The following is an 18652-nucleotide window of genomic DNA, read 5'->3' as shown; positions in this document are numbered from 1 at the left end:
CCTTAAATCACAGCTGTAGTGACCTCTGTGTATTTTCATCGTCTTACTTCTTAAATCCGTCTTAAATCCTGCAGCTGCATTGCTGATCATTCAATACCCAAAAGTGCAACAGAAAAATAAACAAATAAGTGATGTGAGCCTTCTCGTTTGTTTACCCCTCCCATTCTTATTTCCCTATCTTCCTCTCCCTTGAGTTCAGAGTGTGTCAGAAGAGTTTCCCCTTTTCATATCTTTCTACCTGTCCTCCTCCAGTGAGAAGGAGAGGTCGAGCAGCTCGTCAGCCACCCACGAGGTTTCTGTCCGGGTGCTGCATGACCCACAACACAAAAACATAAGTGGCTATCAGCAAAAAACAAATACTGTTGGTCATTATAAACTAAAAGGTTAAAGGATGCTGCAAAATGAAGGAAAAGTCATTTGACAACTTAGCAAAATACAGTGCCATATCACAGAAATGCAAATATGAACGTAGACATCCTAATTTAATGATAACATTTTCAAAATCTGGTTCACAAAATGAGAAATATGATCAAAGCTTCATTCAGAAACAAAAACGTCTAACGAATGAGCAGAAAATGTTAGATAAATAATAATGCACTGGAAATAAAGTAATGAATGAATTGATAGCAACAGCTATAGCATGGCACAAGATTTTCTGTTTTTCTGTTGATGGTGCACTCCTTCAGCTTTAGGAGAGTGAGGTACATTCACAGCACAATTCAAACAGACACTTGGAGCACTTTGAAAGTACATGTACATGCAATCTGTACACTAAAGAATCATATTTTGAGATAAACCAGTGAGAAATGTTATGCAAGAACTCTTTAAGCTCATACATTTTTCTACAGAAGGTGGGCTTTTATATCTTAAATCTAGCTTTAATTATCCTCAGCAATATTTTTTGGTGGCATCGTGCCTTTACTTGTTCAGAACAGTGAGGACAGGACATGTGGGGAAGGACAGAAGGGGAATAACATACAGCAACGGTCCAGTCTGCTAGGAGTTGAAACGTTATCAGGTCACTTCTCACCTTCCCAGTCTGAGTCGCTTTGTAAACTACACTACATCATCACTCATTATACATTTAGTGCTGACTAAAGAGTCTATTCACTTCTTATTTACTGGCCCTTCTGTGCTCTCACCTCTGATGAAACTGAAGGGTCTGGTCTTTGGTGTGATTAATGATGAGGAAGGGGGCCGCACCATCGTGGTATTCTGAGAATCGGATTGTGGCCGAGTGGTCTGATAAGTTCACATCTACAATGATCCCACCGACCTGCCGAACAGGAAACAAAACACCAGATTATATCTTTTCAATCATCTAATTCAATAGATTGTAGTAGGACAGAACAAGAAAAGAAATATATATCTCTTATGTACACACAAAGAGAGACATTGCCCCTGTGTTTATGATTACTCACAGAGTTGTCTAGATGCAGCAGCAGGCAGTTCTCTGGTCGGGTGAAGTCAATAGTCCGAGGAGGCGATAAACAACCTTCTACTTTGATCTTTAGGCGCTTTGTGTCGTTTTCAGGCCAGAAAGGAATTGACGACTAAATGCAGAATCACACAAAAACTTTGGTAAATGTTACACAGCCAGTAAATCAGTATTTTACAAACCTTACCCCCCTGTGTGTTAATCATTGGCTGCTGCCACAACAGTGAATTTATACAGCATTTCGGTCCAACGGACACATTGACAACATTTGTTTTGGTTTGGCTCTGACCTGCTCAGGTTGTGCCTCAGTCCAGTTATCTTGCCCCTTCTCACATATGAAAACACTGTGCTTGGTTCTGTTGACCAGCATGTAAAAGGGCACAAAGGTCACGATGCGGGTCAGACTGAAACTGCTCGGATCAATCTTCACACCGACCTGAGGTCAAGACAGACATCACACAATTTAGTTCCAGAACCTGCCCTAGTTTTAAGTAAAAATGTAGATAAAATAGTTTATGTCTGAATGTGAACATCTGTGGTAAAATCCTACCAGGTAGTCTTTGTATCTGCCTTTACATTTCACATCTCCATGGCTCCCAACTGTGTCCAGAGAAAACTCGTCAGAGCCTTCACTGTCGGAAATCATGAGGCGGACCTGAAGGATGAAAAAGTCATAAACAGTAAGAATTATTTTTGGTAGGTAATTAATCAACGAAAAGAGGACAACTTAAGGTACACCATCAGTTCTCAAGTGTATAATCACTGTTATGATACATGTCCAAATAAAAACAGAAAATAATTTAAAAGTGACTACTTCTACACTTTTAGAGCAATTGAGTTAATTAAATAACAGGCAGCTTGAAAATGTATTTAAAGGGGGAACAAGAAATGTCTCTTTAAAATGTATTTTACACAACTTCAGACTTGAGGTAAAACCATAGACTGCTGGTTGCAAAAATAATTCTGACATGATGCTTGTCACACCATAAATCTGAAGGCTTCCCAAGAGAAGGTCATTTTGCAACAAGACATCTATGTCCACTTTTTATATACAGTACGTTGGTAAGACATCACTTCCCCTCACCTTATTGTTTTTCAGGAAGAACCGAGGTTTGAAAGAGAAGAGCAGGGGCATGTCATAGTCCAGCGGGTGTTTACGGTGGATATCATCAGCGACGTACTGCAGTAACCTGCCCGTCTTGTTCACCATCCAATATGGAGAGTGGATTGCAATTACTGTCTGTCCGAGGTCATACTTAACATGCACTGCTATATCTAACTCAGCCTTTTTCATCTCCGTCCCTTCACAATAATCTTCATCATTCTCTCGTAGAGACTGGAACACAGTGAAGGTGATCTCTTCCTGGTTACTCTGGAGACTGAATCACATAATCATTTATAGAGAATTACATACACACATACAAAGACAATAATGGTCAGTAGTAAATAAGTCAGTATAAAAGAGTATGAAGTCATACCTGTACTCAGAAGACCAGTCCTGAGCAAAGTAGTTGAGCAGTCGCAGACCGAGTTTTGATTGGTTGATGACTGCAGTGTGAAGTTGGGCAGAATGACCTGCATTCAAAGTAGCTTCAGGGGCAGAGACATCACTGTTCTGTTGAACAGCAGACAGAGAAACTATCTGAGTACAACAGTGACTTTGAAGTATTATATTTAGACTCATCTACAAACTGTGCACTATTTGCATATGTTTACAATAGTGTCATTGTGGGAAAATGTAGCTTATCCCTCCAGGAAATTCCTATCTACCAGCAGGTGATGCCTTCATCGGGTGAGTTGACAACAAATACATAAGGAAAAAAATAACTAAGCTAATGCAAATGCAAATGATCAGTATCAATCAGAATAAGTTCCTGAACAAGTTACAAAAGGTGCATGAGATATATACACTTTTGAAAGATGTGCATAGTGATTCTGATCCTACCTTTAGTTCATATGCGATGGGGTAAGGCAGCAAGTTACGCAGCAGAATGGAGGGCCAAAGGTGAAGCACATAGGGCACGTCAAAGTTATTCTCAATATTTCCTGTGTCTTTGAATGCCACATCATCCCTTTCTGGCACAATGTTGATTGTTATCTTGCCATGCTGGTTTCCACTGCGAAGGCAGGTCTGCTGAAGGGTCTCAGGCTGCTCTTTGCTGATGTCTTCGTAACTGAAGCCTTCGGAGCACTCAAACTGAGAAACCTGATTGTCAGCACCCTCTTCAATTATTGGCTGAAGGCTCAGCTCAGACCTGAAAGGGGTAGCAGACAGTGGATGTAAGTGAAGGAGTGTAGTGTTTATTGTGTGTGGGACAGTAAAGCAAGTGTGTTTTGCAGAAAGAATAAAAAAAAAAAAGTTGTTTAAACATGTGCATGCAAGGATATGTCATATGTTCAGGCTTGTTTGTGTGTTTACACAAACCTGTATGAGTCGAGAGGCACAGAGAACTCTTCATTTGGCAAAGCAGTACCCAGACACAGTGATCCCTCCAAAACTTTGAATGGTATTGTAAAATGATTGACAATCTGCATGAAAGGGAAGGAAAAATATACACATTGAGAGTGTAGCCTATTATCATTTTCTTTTAGAATCATAATTGTTTGATTTTGTGCAATCTGGAGGAAAAGGCATGTCATCACGATATACACATTATTTGCAGCTTCTCATAAAACAATCTGCTTAATTGATGTGAATAAATACTTGATTAGAATGATAGTATAAAGTCAAGGAGCGTTTACTGTGGGACCTTGCAGGGAGAGGCAAATGTGTACAACCCATAAATATAAGACCAATAGGATTATTAAAATGATGAAGCAAATAATCTCAAAGAAAATCAGTAGTACCTGGAAAGGAGAACGGATCTTTATGTTCTTGCTGCCCTTCACGGAGTAAATCTGACAGATCAGGAAACAAGTGACTCCAGATTCTTGATGCGTTACACTGTACAGCCCTCTGCCCACTTTGATTAGGGGAATCATACTGGCTGAGGTGTGTCCCTGTGGAGCTGGAGACAGAAGAGAAAAAATATTAGCATAATATGTGCACCATATGCTTTTGACTATTACCATATGCTTTTTGAGTATTTCATTTGACATTATTCTTACATTAGACAGTTCTGATGATGAAATCCAACAAAAAAAATAAGAGGGGATTATGGCAATCGTCAGAGAAGACATTACCAACTAATTCAATCAAACCTCCTATCACCTAATATCAAGAAATGTGTTGTCATTCAATATAGTAAGCCAAAAGGTATGCAGCAAGCCTTTTGAACAACATCTAACAGTGCACATACAAAATAATCTACTGCAAAACCAGGCCAGCTAAAATTAAATAATTTTATCATATTGTGCAATGTAATTGGTCTGTTAAAAGGATTTCATTCATTCAGAATTCAATTGATATTGAAAAAAGTATTGTTTACAAATCAGTATTGATAGGGCATTCGAACATTTAAATCAATACCTAACCCTGCCGCAATGTCAAGCTGCCTGCCCAGTTTGCATTAATAGATTCTATGTTGGCAGTAAAGTGTGGTCAGTAGTGCGGCCCAACACATAATATAGTTAACTGTAATATACATAACTATAATAATGTATTATTTCTGTATGCTTTTTTAATTCATAGATTCATCATAATAAATAAATTTTTATTGTGAACTATAGTTATTGCAAAAGCATAATAGAATATGGTGATATAATTTTGAACTGAAAAGTTGCTTTTTTACAAAAATGTGGACTATTTTTCACTTGACTGACTCCCTCCTGAGTCCTGATCAGGTGGGAGTCACAACACCAATCTTCTTCAATGAGTGTTTGTAGGTGCAAAGCAAGGCAAATGGTTTTGGTAGTGAAGTAATGATTAATTTTTTTTAACACTACAAAAGATGAATGGGAAGCATGCCAACTACAGAAGCCAAACATATATACACATATTGACTTACTGGGCTTTATATAGAAGTCCTTCCCACTCAAGGATATCATGGCTGAGAACTGGTCATCTGTTGTTGTAGAATAGTCCATCCCCAGGGTTTCACCATCCTCAAGCTTTACAGTGCAGTTAGTACTCTGTTTGGTGATGGGACAAAACATCTCACTGTGCTGGACTGAAACTGGCACACCGAGGCAGTTTTTCACCACAAATGGAGCTTCGTCCTTCTGAAAGCACTCGGATGTCTGTTGGGCAGCTTCTGCAAATGCCTGAAGAACAGCAAGAACATGTACAGTATAAATCACAGAGGAATGCTCAAAACCAAACTCTGTGTCCAAATGAGCTGCGCTCTTACCGTGCCCAGGTTACTCAGCATCGTCAGTCCACACTTGGAGAGTGTGATGTTGAGCTGGTCTTTACTGCTGATGGTGATTACAGTCTTATAGTCTGGGACATTATAATCCACTTCATCGGACAAATACATGCCCTCCACTGGCTTCTTCTTCATCTGGTTATATGATAGATAAATAGATTCATTTAAACAAATTAGAAACACTAGCAAAAATGACTGTGCAAACCTCTGTGTGTGTGTACCTTCAGTTCAAGTGTCCATGGTCTGAATCTGTCTCCTGTCTCATCCTCTAAGGGCTCCAGCAGTGGTTCCCACACTCCCATTATCTCATTGTAATAATGAACCTTAGGGTAAAACACAATGTCACATTAACAACCTATAGCAGAATCTGACAAATTGCGGAAATCTGACTGAAATCTGACATGTCAACATGAATAGAATTTTAAAAACATGCACGCAATTACTTCAATTTTGAAGGGACTGAAGATTGTTAGGTATATTTTATAAAATTTGGTGTGGGATTACGGTTCGGAAGTAACCCATCTACTACAGTGTATACAGCTGTGTGAATGTGTGTATTACCTCCATGTCAAGCTTGCTGTGCAAGTTAATGAGTGTGGACCAGTTTTTCACATCTCCTTGGAAGGAAGACTTGGCCAGAAGCATGGGGACAGTGCGATGGCCCACACCTGCTTCCAGAGTTAGACAGATAGACTTGATGGCCACCTGCATCGATAGATATCCAATGAAATGACACACGCCATGATCTTACATATCAAACTGAAAAACCTTTTTTTCAGTGTACAGAATATAATATCTCTGTAGAAGTGATCAAGGTTTTGTGATATATGGGTTACTACATAATAGTACAAAAATGAACAGTGTATATTGTTGTTAAATACCTTTAATGACTCTCCTTGTGGTATCAGTGGGGTCAGTGACTTTGTGTCTTCATCCTTCTCCTCTTCTAGAAACCAGAGTTTGAGCCCCCTCCAGTCCCGTTTCTCCCACAGATCAATCGGGACTGGAGAGTCCAGCTCCTCTGGGGTTTCTGCTGTGGGAGTCAGAGCTGACTGGATGGTGATTACTGTGTTGATGATGATTGGAGATACCTGTGCACAGTAAGATAAAGGACATAATACTGTTCAGTCCATAAGATCTTAGTTCAAAGGTGAATGTCACCGTCCAAAATCTCACATTCATACAGCACATCTATGTGTGTATCAACCATTCACATGCTGCCGGTACAGCTGCCAGGAGCAACTTGGGGTTAAGTGACTTGCACGTTGACCAAGAATCTGAAGAACCCTTTACCCTCTAGTTGAAAGCCGAGTGGTCCCAAATTTTGATTGATCCGTTTATTAATTCAAGGAACATCTGTTTATCTATCAGTGTGTTAATTTTTTTCATCTGTCAACTGCACAATATTATACCTACCTTCAATGTGAGAGCATTGATGGACACCTCCATAGCCTGAGGGGAGTTTGGGGGCTGAGTACTCTGGAAGAACACCTGACACGGCAGCAGCACTGTGGTCACATTGTTTTTCCTCTTTTCTCTCAAGAAAGGACAAGCCACCACCTACAAGAACAACCATTATCCAAACAAACACAAATTATTTAAGCAAGTTAAATATCTTTTTAAAAATAGCATACAGAAGCAATACTAGGTGCTTTACAGAATTATAAAATCAACATTTTTCCATCATGTGGTGAAGTTGTAGTGACAAAACAAACCTTGAGGTCACTGATGAGAGCAGTCATATTTGATCCCTCTGCACTACTTTTCATTAGTAGTTCACAATGAGTAGTCATCACGAGGGCCGGGGCGTCGGCCCGCGTCAGGTCCGCCACAAACACGATCTCCGGGTTACGCACTGTCACATTCATCTCTGTCTTTGCCACTGGTGTTGGAGCTGGAGCTGATGGCAACAGAGAGTATCACAGAAGAAAAAACATCAGCTCAGACCATGTGACAACATGGAACATCAGCTCAGACCATGTGACAACATGGTGTCCAACTTGACAATTTCCTCATTGTCAAGTTAGACGCTTTCTTTAGTAACGCTACCATAATTTCAAGTAATAATTCATGGTATTAAGTAGGGACGGGCATGAATCTTAGATTATTCTTTGATTATAATCAGTAAAGGTGACTATTTGTGATGAAAATGAAAAAAATAATTTATCAATAATTGATAATTGATATATACATAATGTATTTTTTCCTATGACTACCTAAATTGTGGTGCATATTTTACCAAAGCCACATGTATCTTCAAGTTGAATCGGAATATATTGTCTTCTGACTTAAAGTGTAAGTTAACTTACTGGACCCTTTAGCGGGAGTCTTTTTATCTCCCGCCCCACTGCTGCTCTTCTGTTGTGGCACTTGACCAAATCCCTGCTGGGAGGCCTTGAGGAAGATATCTGCCACAGTGAGCAGGAACTCCATGCTGGCACACACGTACACATCCTGCACCACTGTATCCAAAGTTGTGCCTTCACGTCCTTGTCGATAATTCACCTCCACCATTATATTCTCTTCTGCACCTGGATGCATCGCCACCATCCTGGGAGAGAGCATGAAAGTGTTGTTTATGGAAGAGTAAATGGTGAAGTCTACTAGAGAATCTATTGGAGACGTCAAACAAAGAGCCGCAGGGCTAATGTTAAAACTGAAAATTCAGGGAAACTACATATAATTTGCCTTCTTTCTTTTGTCTGTAAACAGCATAACTCAAATAGTAAAGGATGGATTTAGATTAAATTATTATTCAAGTGGTGATGAGCATCAATAAATGCATTTTTAAATCATTGTTAATCTTTTGTTGATTCATTTTGTTTACTTTCTCTCATCTCAATTTCAGATTTCTTGTAACGTCAAAAAATAGTACTACAAAAGCTGCAAATCATCTGACAGACAGAAAATGGCTACATTCTATTTATAGGAGAAGGAAGAGGAATGATACATTTAAAAAGGGAGAGGAGATCGAACAAAGGTCTGCTGCCACAAGGTGTTTCAGTAAAGAAAGGGGTGTATCACGTACCTTGGTGTGACCATGTTGATTTTTGGTCTCTTGTCATCAAGAAGGCAGGTTGCGAGTTGGACTGAGGCTGTCATGGAGCTGTCGGAGAACATGTGGACCGAGGTGGACATAGAACACAAAGTAAATTCTGCCAGCTTCAGCTGCTCATTGTGCGAGTCCAGCACAGCATCCAGCATCTGCACAACAACAAAAAGCGTCTGTGTTAGACAAACAAGCCTTGAAAAATGAAGATTGTGCTTGACCTTCTGAATGTCTGTGTTTTCTTGCATTACCTCATTCACATTGGGGCTGTACACGACCAGCGTCATGGAATCAAACTTAAAGTCCAATTTGAGCGTGCTCTTCAGCTTGTTGTTCATTCGAGTCTCCACAATAGCGGCTGTCACCACTGTATTCTCTGCAACACCAAGATCAGGTTTGATATTACACTGTGATTTAGTTACACTGGTCGAAAATGTACACAAAAACACAACCACATCTCCTTACTGTCGGCTGTTCCACTAGTTCCCTGCGGCTCTTTGTTTGATGTGGAGTCAGAGGGGTAAGTGATGGGAGGGATGCTCGGGGATGAAACATCATCAGACGTCTCCGACAGATTCTCACTCAGAGTCCTTAGAACCACTATCATATCATCCTGACTGAGAATGAGCTATTTGGAGCAGTAAAAAAATTCATATAAAATTATTTAATTCAGATATTTCTGCAAGTCCTTTGACACAAAAAGAGAGAAAAGAAGTAAAAACTGACAATTACTAATAAAAGAAAAATCATAATAACGCCTAAGAACCGGGTCCACATGTTCGCTGACATCAGCCAGAGTCTGTGTGACATAAATGTTGTCACCCGCCATTTTGAAGAAGAAGGTAACCATGGAGACTTGCTTAAATTTCTATAAACAAGTCCGGCAGTGTTCAATTCAGCACTCAAAGAATACAAAGGCATAAAAATTGAGAGCAACCTGGTGAGAATTTGCCACTACTGGAACAGAATATGAGAGTGTGCATGAGTGGAATTCTAGATTGATGCAGACTCTTGAGTATGAACAGAACTGCCCACTTGTACATGCAGAAATACAAAGTGTCTCTCCGTGGATGCTGACCACAGAGAGTGTAATCCAGCCCTAGTCTGTAAACCCTTAATCATTAATTAACTTATAAAAGCTGCTGATTATGGTTAACCGCGCTCTCTTTCTCACTCTACCATATGGAGAAACTTACAGTAATGGGCTTTAGATGAGCAGCAATCTCTATGTCAGGTATACTGTGGTACCAGTTAGATGAAAGGTTTCTCCGGATTTCCAAGTCCAAACTGACAGGCATCAGCAGCTCAGTCTCCCCATGAAAACCTTTATCTACGTATGTCGTCCTGGAAGCAGCAACGACACAACAGTCTTTAACAGCCGTTATCATGAGAATATCATATTGATCATTAAAACTCACACAACTTCTTTGATAAACAGTTCACTTTGTAACCACAAGTTAAAAAAAAAACTGCACTCTGACCTGTACATCTTAAGGTCAGTCAGTCTCACAGCCATTATATCCACAACTGGAGGGATCTCAGCATCGCTTTTAAATGGCTGCTTAGAGAAACGGTTCTTGACCGACAGCAGACCAAGGTCAGCTACAATGACGTTGGAGGAAGTGGAGGACTGAGGAAGGAAGATGACCGGTGCATTGAAGTGGACATTCAGAGCGATTCGAGTGCTTCGCTCTGCCAGTTCCTTCACACCAGATGCTGCCTTTTCTGCAGCATGGACTGTCACCTCAGCCAGGGCCTCTTTAGCCTCCTGGAAGTTGTTGATGAATGCCTGAGGAAAAAGACAGTGGAGAACAACTATTTAGAAGACAAATTAAAAGAAGCTGATAGACTATCGACAGAAAACAAAGAGTAATCAGACAAATGATAAGATTTAAAACTAGCTATAACGAAAACAATCTTACAATGATGTGAAACATAATAAAACAGATTTAATGATAAATTGATATTGTAAAAAGTATTGTTCAGGAATCAGTATCAAGATAGTGTCAATGATACATTTTAAAAAGTATTAATCAATACCCAGTCCTAGAAAGCACATTTTTATAACAACCTCATAAAAATTTGAAAGATTTAGCCATTTTTTATTTCTTACCAATATGGAAGAGACAAACTTGTTGAGGAAGATGACCTGAATGCATCCCACATTTAGACTGACAGCAGTGTCTACTTTAGACATGTCAAGATAGGCATCTCCTCCTGTGGCATCAGTATAGTTCACCATGCGGAATGAAAACACTTCCTTATCTGCTATGGTCACAGTCTAATAAGAGACAATATTAAGTAATAAGAGACAATATTAAGGGTTTAAAGCAATTTGAGATCAGTTTTGTTAATGGACATTGATTATTGTTATGTAATCCAAGAAGGAGGAATAAGAAGTACAACAAAACAACATATAAATGAAGACATAAAGATGTAAAATGTTTTCAGAACTATGACATAAATAGATAATACTATGAGTTGATTTTTTTTTGATTTTTTTTTAAAGACCACCTGCTGATATTACCTTCTGGTAAAGGGCATCCTTGTCACAGTTGAGGATGACAATGTTTCTCAGATTGGCCAGAATCTCCATCTCCTTCTTCCTCATCAGAACCTCAGAGACGAGATCTGGATGGTTCAGAAAGTGAGACACTGGGTGAAACCTTTTTTTTTTTTGACTACCAGGGGCAATGCATAGTGGAACGGTGTATCATAAAACCACTGTGTATAAAGGCAAACAGGCAAGCACCACAACAGCAAAACAAGCAGTAAGCTTAAGAATGCAATAGATAAGAGCTTGTTTGCAAAGTTTGCACACCTTGAATACAAATTTCAGCAATCCTGGCTTTCTGTCCTCGAATGAAAATGTTCAGGGAGCGGAGATCAGCTTTGATATGCAGATTCACCACAGGTGTAACCTTTGACTTCCTTGAACCAGCTAAAACATGAGAAAATGACAAGAAACAGTGCCCAATTTCGGACAAATAATAAAGATAACCACAGGAGATTAATGGCTTTAAAATGGGAAATTCACTAAAAATCTGAAAGGTTTTGGTGAAATTCATTACTTCTTTTCTTGATAACAGAAGATCCTTCCTTCTTCTCTACTTTCCTTTCTCCCTCTACTTCATCTTCCTCAGGAATAGTGGGGAGTTCATCCTTCCCTCCCTCCTTAGTGGATGGAGGAAGGAGGTTGGTGAGAAAGTTCATGGTATTCAGGAGAGCCTCCGTGTGTAGATGAACATCGAGGGATGAGAAGGTCACCTGTTTTAAAATAAGGACAGTACAATATCACAGCATATTTGTAAGTATTATATACAAAATGATATATATATATATGTTGTTATTATTCCTATTAAGATAAAGAACATAAAGATATATTTAGTATGCAATTTGCATCATTGACGTGTTCAATGTGAAACCTGCATTAATATGCCACATATTTAATTACTTGAAATACAGTTGAAAAGAATAAAAGAAGAATTTAACACTGGTTACTAGTTAATTTCACATTTCCTCACCTTGATGAGCTGCTCTGTATTGTTATGTCGAGTCTTGAACTCCGGGCCAGTCTTATCAGCCTAAGTAAGACAAGCAATCTTCATTTAAACAACAGTAATACTAACAAATTCTCCTGTATATCTATCTGTAATGAGTTGATATTAATGTAGAGTATAACACATACTTTGATATAATCGAGCATAAGCAAGTCATCCTTTGTGTTGTCTATTGTGGTTATCAGCTGAACCGGGTTATCTTTAGAATCTGCACAAGCAGGAAACAAATGAAGACAAGATTAACGTAACAAAATCTGTAGGCTAGCGTTAATTTACAAATACATAAAAGTTGCACCTACTTACCCACATACCCGGGACACTTTAGGCAGATCTCTCGAAGGTATGTGTTTGCCGTCATGTCAAAAGTGCACACTTTCAGCTCAGTGCCCAAACCCAATATGTCCAAGTGGAGCACTGTGATCTCCTGATCCCCAGACAGACGGCACAACTGAACGGAAAACTAGATGAAGAAAGAACACACACAAAAAGATAACAAGAGAGAGGAAAAAAAAAAAAGTGGAAATCATGTTATAACTATGATAAAGGGGGAATCATTTACTAGAACACTGTTGCTGTGTTAGCTATTAAAAATGGCCACAACAGAAGGGTAGAGGCTCTCTCTCTCTGTACCTCACTAATTTCAAATTTCAGAATGAAGTCAGTCATATTCTTCTGAGCGTCTTCCTTCTGGAGTTGTTTCTTGTATAAATCTGCATAGCGCAGTGGCATGGGTTTGTCCGGGAAGAATGGGTTTTCACCAATGGGAGAGCTGGGAGCATCGTAGAACAAATCTTCCTCAGACCCTGAGAAGTGACAAAAACAAACAATCCACCTGTCATACTCTAGTGGTGGTGGGATTTGCCAGAGGCTTTATTAAAATGATACTCATCCTTAAAAATGATATTACAATATTAGAAAATATTATAATATACTGCAGTTTACTACAGTAAGGGGTTTCGAGTGCAGACCTAAATGAACCCCCCCGCACAATAAACAAGCTTTATTATTCATGTTTAACGAAATAAATAATGTAATTACTCACATACATTATGCCTTCATCATCCTGGTTACATAGCACAGCTTTGCTTTTACTGTAACTGTAGTCTACAGGATGTATGGAGTCATTGTAGTTAACATTTTTTTAAGAGTAGTGTTTCAGGAATGCAGCCACGTCTATGGCAGCTACAGTAGGAAGCGCAACAGTGCATTGAAAACACAAACATTTTGGCCTAGTATTTAGATACTGGACTAAATGTAAGTTTGAACAGATGCAGAAAGTTCATTTTCCCTTGCTCTGTGCTACACCTCCAATGTCCCCATAACTGCAATGTTTAAGGATGTAGAGCAGAGGTGCTGTTCCTGGATTTATGTTTATGCTGGATAATTGAAAAGTTCAAATTGGGGATGACATGTGTTCATCTTTAGAATTGCTTGCTTTTGAGTTGCTTTTCATGACATCTCAGGCTCCTCTAGTCTGTTTTGTTGTTTGAGTGAAGTAACATCCACACATAAAATATCCACACTTGGCATCCATGTATCAATACAATGATGCCACAGAAAATATAGCAATACTGTGCTGTATGAACCACCACCACAACAACCCACCATGAGGTATTTAATGCAATGATCTCACACTACAACAAGGCCTATGTCTCACCCAAAGAGCTGATGCTGATGGTTTCACACGACTCGAACATAAACGAAGAGCGTTGGTCAGCTAAGTTCATAGGTCGTCTGTGAGAAAACTTTGGTGTGAACTGCTGCTTTGACTGTGGAGGAAATGAAACCAAAACAAGATTCCACCCGAAAGTGTTGTTGTTAAAATACAGTGGCTTCAATTGTTTTTTGGTCAAAACATTTTTGCCATTTTCCTCCACTACTTTCTCTCATTCACACAGTACTTAGAGAAGGCCATCTAGTAAGAGTAGATGACATTTTTACCTTTGCAGTGGAGGATGAACCAGTGTGTGCAACAGGTCTAGACTTAGGTAGCGGGATACTGTCCACCAGCTCCAGCACACTTCGAAGTTTATCGTCAGAAATACGCAAAGACAGCAGAGGAAGCTTTCCAGACATCTTATACCTAAAACACAGATGCCAAACTTTAATGTGCAGAACAGTCTTAATCTGTTCTTTACAATCAAAGGACTCATTTATTTTTTTAATAGTTATGCATCGCTGTAGTAATAAACTATTTAGCACTACACACAGATGACTATATAAAAACTTTGTTTGCACGTACTTTGCCATGCGGGAGTCTTTGACAACCATTGCCCTGCTGAAAGCCATTTTCAGATCCACCGGCTCCAAGATGTGCAGCAGTGACTGTTTCTGCTTACGAGCCATTTTCCAGTCATCATCTATTAAACACAGATCATGTTTTACATTTATCTGTATTTCACACATACACATGCACACATACAATCTTAAGCATTAGTCAAGGCAAGCTCTCACAAGTTTTACCTGGTGTGCTATAAATGAACTGCAGGCTACTAAGCTTGATATCAAAGCTGTCATATGCTCTGGACATTAGGTCTTCTATGTTGCTGGGACTTGCCGACAACAGCGGTAAATCCCCCCTGCTTTGACTGGATATCTGAAAAGAAAAGAAAAATAAAAGAAAAATTACATTTCCAAAAACCTACAAATTAAGACAATGGAAAACAAATTTAGAAATGATTGTTTCTTTACAGTTTTTAAGGTATCCACAAAACACTTAACACTTTCTGACCTTGAAATGTCCAAGATCCAGCAGTAGGATGTTCTGAGTCCCATTGTAAAATCCCGTCTGTGGAATGATTACGTAGGAGGCCATCAAGTTCACCTTCAGGTCAAGCACTTTCTGTGTTTCGATCACATACATTAGACCTACAAAAAAAAATACAAGGTCATAAAGACAAAGATTGCTGCCACAACAGACAGTAATGACAAATACAGAACTATTATGAAATAACTAAACATTAGCACTACAGCCTGCAGCAAGGCTATTAAATGTTTCGAAAAAGTATTGCTATACAAGAAATATCTCATACATTCATGTTATGTTAACTGAAGGGTTACTTGACAACTTAGTGGGATAAATAAAATGTCGATGGATGAGTCTGTAATCAACTTAAATAAAACTAAATGATGAAAACACTGTTAGAGTAAGAGTTTGAGGAATAACAGCACATTGGAAAGTGGTTGCAAGACCTCGCCATAAAAACGTAAAGTATTGTCTTAAATAAGACAATTTAAAAAAGAAACAGACAAAAACAGAATAAGTTAAGAGAACATGATTAAAAGGACACCAATAAAAGTACTTTTGCAGACAATCACTGGAAACAATCCAAGTCCACAAATGAACAGGAAAACCACAGTTTAACAAACTCAGTAGCCGAGACATGCAGTCTGTGGGAGCACATGAAAATGACAAGGTGCAAACAAAGGCTGGCAAACATTTGCCCATCAGAAACGCATATGTGTATGTCTGTGCACGTTAGGGCAACTGACCAGTAGATGTACGATCTTTGAACTGCTCCAGTTTCATCAGTGTTGCGTTGGTTAGCTCATCAAGCCGCAGGTCATCAGGAGGCATGAAGAAGACTGCCATGCCGTTCACGGTTGTCTGTATACAAACAGAGAATTAATTTGTGGCGTACGTTTTTCACATGCTTTAATTCACAATGAAAGACACCGCTCACTGCATCATAGATGATTTCCAGCGGTTGCGATTCCACACGAAGTCGTTGGTCAGCTGACTCATCCAGAGGGTTGGTCTCGAACAGGATAGAAAGCAGTGGGGTCCCTGATCCTGTGGCTGCTTTCCTTGATGAAAGGAGGGTTGGTGCAGGTCGGCCATTGGCCAGGCCTGTGACCTCAAATAAAGTCAGCTGTGCTGTAACTCTGATTAAAACAAAAACAAAAGGAACAAAATGTCAATACCACAGATGCCATTGTGCTAGTACAAGAGCAAAAAGGTGGGACTATATTAAATATCCATCTTGGTGTAACAGTAAAAGTAATAGTAGTAGTTTAATTGCAAGTACACATATGCAAATTTGCCATCCAAACACTTTTAACCAAACACTTATGATACTATACAACATCTTCAGGAGTTTAACATATAACCATCTGGACTTGCTTCAGTGAAGTTGAGAACAATACACCTCTCATCCAAGAGGCTTCTTCAGTTCTAGGGAAGAAGTGAAGAAGCCTCTTGGTTTGTTCTAATCTAAAGCAGATCCGGCTCCTGAAGATTCAATAACCAGGATGCACACAACAAAAAAGACAAAAAGGTTATGACAAACTTGATGGCTTGCGCTCCAGGTCTCTGCGCGAGTGTGGAATTGAGCTCTTCCACAGTCACCCTAATGATCTCATTTTTGTCGTTCTTGTCTTGGAAAGACACTGTCAGCCTCTCCATACGGAAATTGACCTTCATGTCCTCAAACTATAAGGACAACACAGAACATAATCAAACTTTGTAGTCAGAGTAGTATCAATTAAGTGGGATAGAAACCCAGATTGGTGACAGGGGGTGTGTCAGTCCAGAAAGAGACTCACATTCTTTGGCAGGTTGGGGTTAACGACAGTCTCACTGTATCCAATGGCAGTGTAGAGTTTGGATTTCTCATCAGGGGTTAACAGCTCATCAAATCCTGTGTGGCCGGGACCAAAAGCATTAGCTCACATCATGGCCTCAAACTACAAAAATATATTGGCGCTTTTCTCTTTGTCCTACGCAAACTTGTGTATGTGCATGCTCTTTTCATTATCCTAACTTTTATTTTGTACATCCCACCTCCAGTTTTGGCATCCTTTGTTAGTGTTTCAGCCGTTCCTCCCCAGTTCCACATCCAGTTCATCCAACCCTGAGACTCCTCTTCCTCCATCTTTAACCCTGGCCGATAAATACGCAAGCCTGCCTTGCTCGCCTTGGGATAAAGAATAAAAAGTAAATATTTGGGAGATCCATCTTTTTCTTCCCTGGTAACAACTGACAAAGCTTTGGACAAAGAAAATGGTTACAAAGCCTAAAACTGTATCTGTATGTATGTTCAACTAATTAAATAGTCATTAGGTCACTGGAAAAGAATGAAAAAACTCTTCAAACACACTTCATTTTTTTTGTATTGCAATGAACATTGTTATCATGATAAACACAGACATTTTGTTGATCTCTATTCCACTATTTCTAATCTACTATCAGCTTTCTCATAATTTAAACTCACTATCGACCTTTAAAAATACACTCCTGGTCGACCTCTACTACAAACACAAAATGGGTAAATACAGATGACAAATATAGATGAGCTAACCTCCACTTCAGCCTGCTGCCTGGCTAATGTGATATTAAAAACGTCCAGGGTCTTCTCGGGCTCCTGAGAACAGAGATATCACAAATTGATTGGTGCTTTCAGCAGCATGTTTTTGCATCACTTACTAAATGCCCATTATGAAACACATCAACCATAGATGATAAGTACAGTGCATAGGGGAGACAGTGGAAAAGCACTTAATCTAAAATACTAAAGGCAGCTTTAATGGTGTATTTCTCTGTATAACAACATCCATCTCCAGTGCCATCAATTCCTTTATAAGTTTGGACACTGGAATGGGAGTAAGTAATTATGAATGAAGAAAGAGTAAATGCATTACTGAAGAGATACTGGGAAGGCAAGATCTTTAGGATTGCTTATAGCATAGACTATTAGCTTTACATTTCATACTGTCAGTGATGTACTATATAGTCACAGATGTCAAGTAGGTATTTGCCAGTGTACAAATCAAGCAGAAGCAACTTGCACTAGCATTAATATCCCAAATAATACGAAACTCAAAGCCCAACACTTAAAGCCAAGAACAAATATAAGCGTTTGAAAAGGATTTGCCAGCTAATCAAAAATAAAAGACAAATAGAGGGCAATCAACTGACTCCCTCACTGTAATACATATTATCTACTACCTATTACCATGTTTTTTAAGTATTCTATGCACTATAATGATCCTGGTCTACCCCTGTCTGTCTCCCTCCTTCCTGTCTCCTTCATCAGTTAAGATCAGTTCAGCTTTGCCCCACCTCTAGCTGTTTGAGCAGCTCCTCACTGGGTTTCTTGCTGGTGATTTTTGTCTTGTAGAGCTCTCGGTAATGTTTGATCATCAATCTGTGCCGGCGAATGTGCTGCCATGACCACATATGGAGACGTGGCTTCACGTCTACCTCCAGGATGCCTGTGATTACATAATTCCACCTACAAAGAGACAACACACAAAATTACACTAAACAATACAAAGTTCAACAATAAGTACCAAAACA

General features: G+C 39.3%; 1 protein-coding gene across 3 annotated transcripts in view; it reads right to left on the bottom strand.

The window, feature by feature from the left end:
* The window catches only part of vps13a (vacuolar protein sorting 13 homolog A), a 35573-nt gene that overhangs the window by 12386 nt on the left and 4535 nt on the right, over nt 1-18652 (bottom strand). For 2 of the 3 annotated variants that reach the window (XM_044025677.1, XM_044025679.1), the window contains exons 13-55: nt 18416-18587; nt 17655-17717; nt 17138-17270; nt 16900-16994; nt 16644-16786; nt 16038-16239; nt 15847-15961; nt 15086-15222; nt 14818-14950; nt 14597-14714; nt 14296-14437; nt 14012-14123; nt 12985-13157; nt 12658-12814; nt 12483-12562; nt 12319-12378; nt 11866-12061; nt 11616-11735; nt 11322-11425; nt 10908-11075; nt 10276-10583; nt 9991-10138; nt 9260-9422; nt 9046-9170; nt 8774-8949; nt 8055-8296; nt 7461-7645; nt 7162-7305; nt 6627-6836; nt 6307-6450; nt 5967-6068; nt 5728-5880; nt 5386-5641; nt 4286-4446; nt 3864-3967; nt 3384-3693; nt 2917-3053; nt 2523-2817; nt 1989-2093; nt 1728-1874; nt 1422-1553; nt 1143-1276; nt 239-307 (exon numbers count right to left, since the gene is read on the bottom strand). In XM_044025677.1, the coding sequence (XP_043881612.1) occupies nt 239-307; nt 1143-1276; nt 1422-1553; nt 1728-1874; nt 1989-2093; nt 2523-2817; nt 2917-3053; nt 3384-3693; nt 3864-3967; nt 4286-4446; nt 5386-5641; nt 5728-5880; nt 5967-6068; nt 6307-6450; nt 6627-6836; nt 7162-7305; nt 7461-7645; nt 8055-8296; nt 8774-8949; nt 9046-9170; nt 9260-9422; nt 9991-10138; nt 10276-10583; nt 10908-11075; nt 11322-11425; nt 11616-11735; nt 11866-12061; nt 12319-12378; nt 12483-12562; nt 12658-12814; nt 12985-13157; nt 14012-14123; nt 14296-14437; nt 14597-14714; nt 14818-14950; nt 15086-15222; nt 15847-15961; nt 16038-16239; nt 16644-16786; nt 16900-16994; nt 17138-17270; nt 17655-17717; nt 18416-18587 (6573 nt within the window). The remainder of the gene's footprint in view (nt 1-238; nt 308-1142; nt 1277-1421; nt 1554-1727; nt 1875-1988; nt 2094-2522; nt 2818-2916; nt 3054-3383; nt 3694-3863; nt 3968-4285; nt 4447-5385; nt 5642-5727; nt 5881-5966; nt 6069-6306; nt 6451-6626; nt 6837-7161; nt 7306-7460; nt 7646-8054; nt 8297-8773; nt 8950-9045; nt 9171-9259; nt 9423-9990; nt 10139-10275; nt 10584-10907; nt 11076-11321; nt 11426-11615; nt 11736-11865; nt 12062-12318; nt 12379-12482; nt 12563-12657; nt 12815-12984; nt 13158-14011; nt 14124-14295; nt 14438-14596; nt 14715-14817; nt 14951-15085; nt 15223-15846; nt 15962-16037; nt 16240-16643; nt 16787-16899; nt 16995-17137; nt 17271-17654; nt 17718-18415; nt 18588-18652) is intronic. The other variant, XM_044025678.1, reaches the window with a different exon arrangement.

This window comes from Solea senegalensis, linkage group LG5 (assembly GCF_019176455.1).
Source record: "Solea senegalensis isolate Sse05_10M linkage group LG5, IFAPA_SoseM_1, whole genome shotgun sequence".
Classification (NCBI taxonomy): Eukaryota; Metazoa; Chordata; class Actinopteri; order Pleuronectiformes; family Soleidae; genus Solea; species Solea senegalensis.
The sequence above is the reverse complement of the archived record's forward strand: the minus strand, read 5'-3'. Positions and strand labels throughout refer to the sequence as shown.